We start from the raw sequence: 1,888 nt of genomic DNA, 5'->3' as shown, positions 1-1,888 counted from the left end.
CTCTTGTCCCTTTGCAGGTGGTTCTGTGTGCCTCCTACCGCCCCAGGCTCTGCCCCACAGCCCCCTTATCTCCTTCTGTGCCCCATAGCCGCCCCGTATCCTCCCCCTCTTCTCTCTGGGGATCCTTTTGTGCCCCGTTTCCCCCCAGCATCACTTTTTTGGGGGGGGTCTCTGTGTACCCCATAGCCGCCCCACAGCCCCCATTCCCCTATAGGGAATGCTGCCTCAGGCCCCGCCCCGTGCCTTAAATCCACGCCCACTCCGCCCAGCCACGCCCACTTTCCACCACTCCCGGCTTCCCATTGGTGCTCCGTCCGCCCACCCGTCGCCGATCAGTGACGTCACCGCGCCGCGCGCATCTCAGGCCCCATCCCCCAGCGCGGCGGTGTCGGGGCTGTCCCGCGCCGCGCCGGTCCCGGTTTGCGGATAATGGCGGGGCCGTGCCCGCTGGTGGAGGACAGCTGCAGCCGCCTCCCGTCGCAGAGCAACGTGTACGGGCTGGCGGCGCTGCCCGGAGGCGGGGGGCTGCTGGCGGCCACGCTGAAGGGCAAAGTGCTGCACTTCCGCTACCAACACCTGCGGCACAAACTGCGGCCCGTGGCGCGAGAGCTGCAGTTCACCTACATCCCGGGTCAGGGGGCGGGGCCGGCGGGCGTCTGCTTCCGGGTCAGGGGGGCGGAGTCATCAGTAAAGGGGCGTGGCCTGGGGCCGTGTTGCAGCCAATGGTTGTGCTGGATTGGGGCGGGGGCGGGGTCAAAAGGGGGGCGGGGTCTGATGGAGGTGTTGGAGCGGGTTAAAAGGGGGAGGGGTCAAAAGGGGGTGGAGTCAGAGGTCAGAGGGCGGGGGGTCAAAGGGCACGGGGTCAAAGGGGGGCTCCCATTGGGTCCCATTGGTTCCATTGGGGGTTTCTATTGAGGGGGTCCCATGGGGGTCTCAAGGGGGTCCCATGGCTCTGTCCTTCTGACACCGCTCTGCAGTGGATGCGGAGATCGTCTCCATCGGCTGCTTCCAGAAATCGGCCCCAAAACGGGGACTGGTGGTGGGCATCACCTTCATTAAGGTAATTAACTCCCTGGTTAATTAACTGGGCGCGGCCTTCATCCCGGTATCTGGTGGGTTGGCTTGTTAATTGGGCATTGCCTTCATCAAGTAGGGGGTTGATGAAGTGGACGTTGCTTGTGTGGTAATTAATTGAGATAGGGGACAATTAGTTAATTAGGCGTTGTTTTCATCAAGGAGCGTGGTTGCTAATTAATGGGACGTCACCTGTGTCAGTGCTTCAGGATCATTAATGGGGCAGCGCGTTCATTAAGGTGTGGGTCGTTAAGTGGGTGTTGTCTTCATGGAGGTGCAACTCAGGGTAATTAACAGGGTAATTAATGGGGTAATTAATTACCGGCAGGACTCCGGGGACAAACCCAGCCCCTTCCTCAACATCTACTGCGACTACGAGCCGGGCTGCGAGTTCGACCTCGACTCAGTGGCGCGTGGGTGACGTCCCCGTGTCCCCCATTGTCACCGTGATGACATCACTGCGATGACATCACTGCGATGACCATGATGATGTCACTGTGATGATGTCACTGTGATGATGTCACCGTGATGATGTCACCTCCACAGAGAGCTGCCTCAACCTGGAGCTGCGCTTCACCCCCCTGCAACTGTGCCACGCTGAGTGCGTCACCCCACGTGTCACCCCACGTGTCACCCCATGTGTCCCCCTATGTGTCACCCCACTTGTCACCCCACCTGTCACCGCACATGTCACCCCACGTGACCCCATTGCCACCCCTGTCCCTCTATGCACTTCCACGTCCCCAGTTCTTTCCCCTTCCATCCCACTGTGTCCCCAACGCTGTGTCCCCAGTACCCCCATTGTGTCCCCAGT

General features: G+C 61.0%; 1 protein-coding gene across 1 annotated transcript; it reads left to right on the top strand.

Moving 5' to 3' along the window:
• Positions 1-20: 20 nt before the first annotated feature.
• On the top strand, positions 21-1,877 carry LOC104915969 (KICSTOR complex protein kaptin; the record flags this gene model as incomplete). The annotated part of the gene is made up of 4 exons (XM_010726940.3): positions 21-631; positions 978-1,060; positions 1,403-1,487; positions 1,621-1,877. Coding segments are annotated over exons 1-4 (627 nt in total), but the record flags the coding sequence as incomplete, so codon positions are not given.
• Positions 1,878-1,888: the final 11 nt, after the last annotated feature.

The sequence above is a fragment of the Meleagris gallopavo genome, unplaced genomic scaffold (assembly GCF_000146605.3).
Source record: "Meleagris gallopavo isolate NT-WF06-2002-E0010 breed Aviagen turkey brand Nicholas breeding stock unplaced genomic scaffold, Turkey_5.1 ChrUn_random_7180001862809, whole genome shotgun sequence".
Classification (NCBI taxonomy): Eukaryota; Metazoa; Chordata; class Aves; order Galliformes; family Phasianidae; genus Meleagris; species Meleagris gallopavo.
Note: the sequence above shows the minus strand (reverse complement) of the source record. Positions and strands in the feature narration are given on the sequence as shown.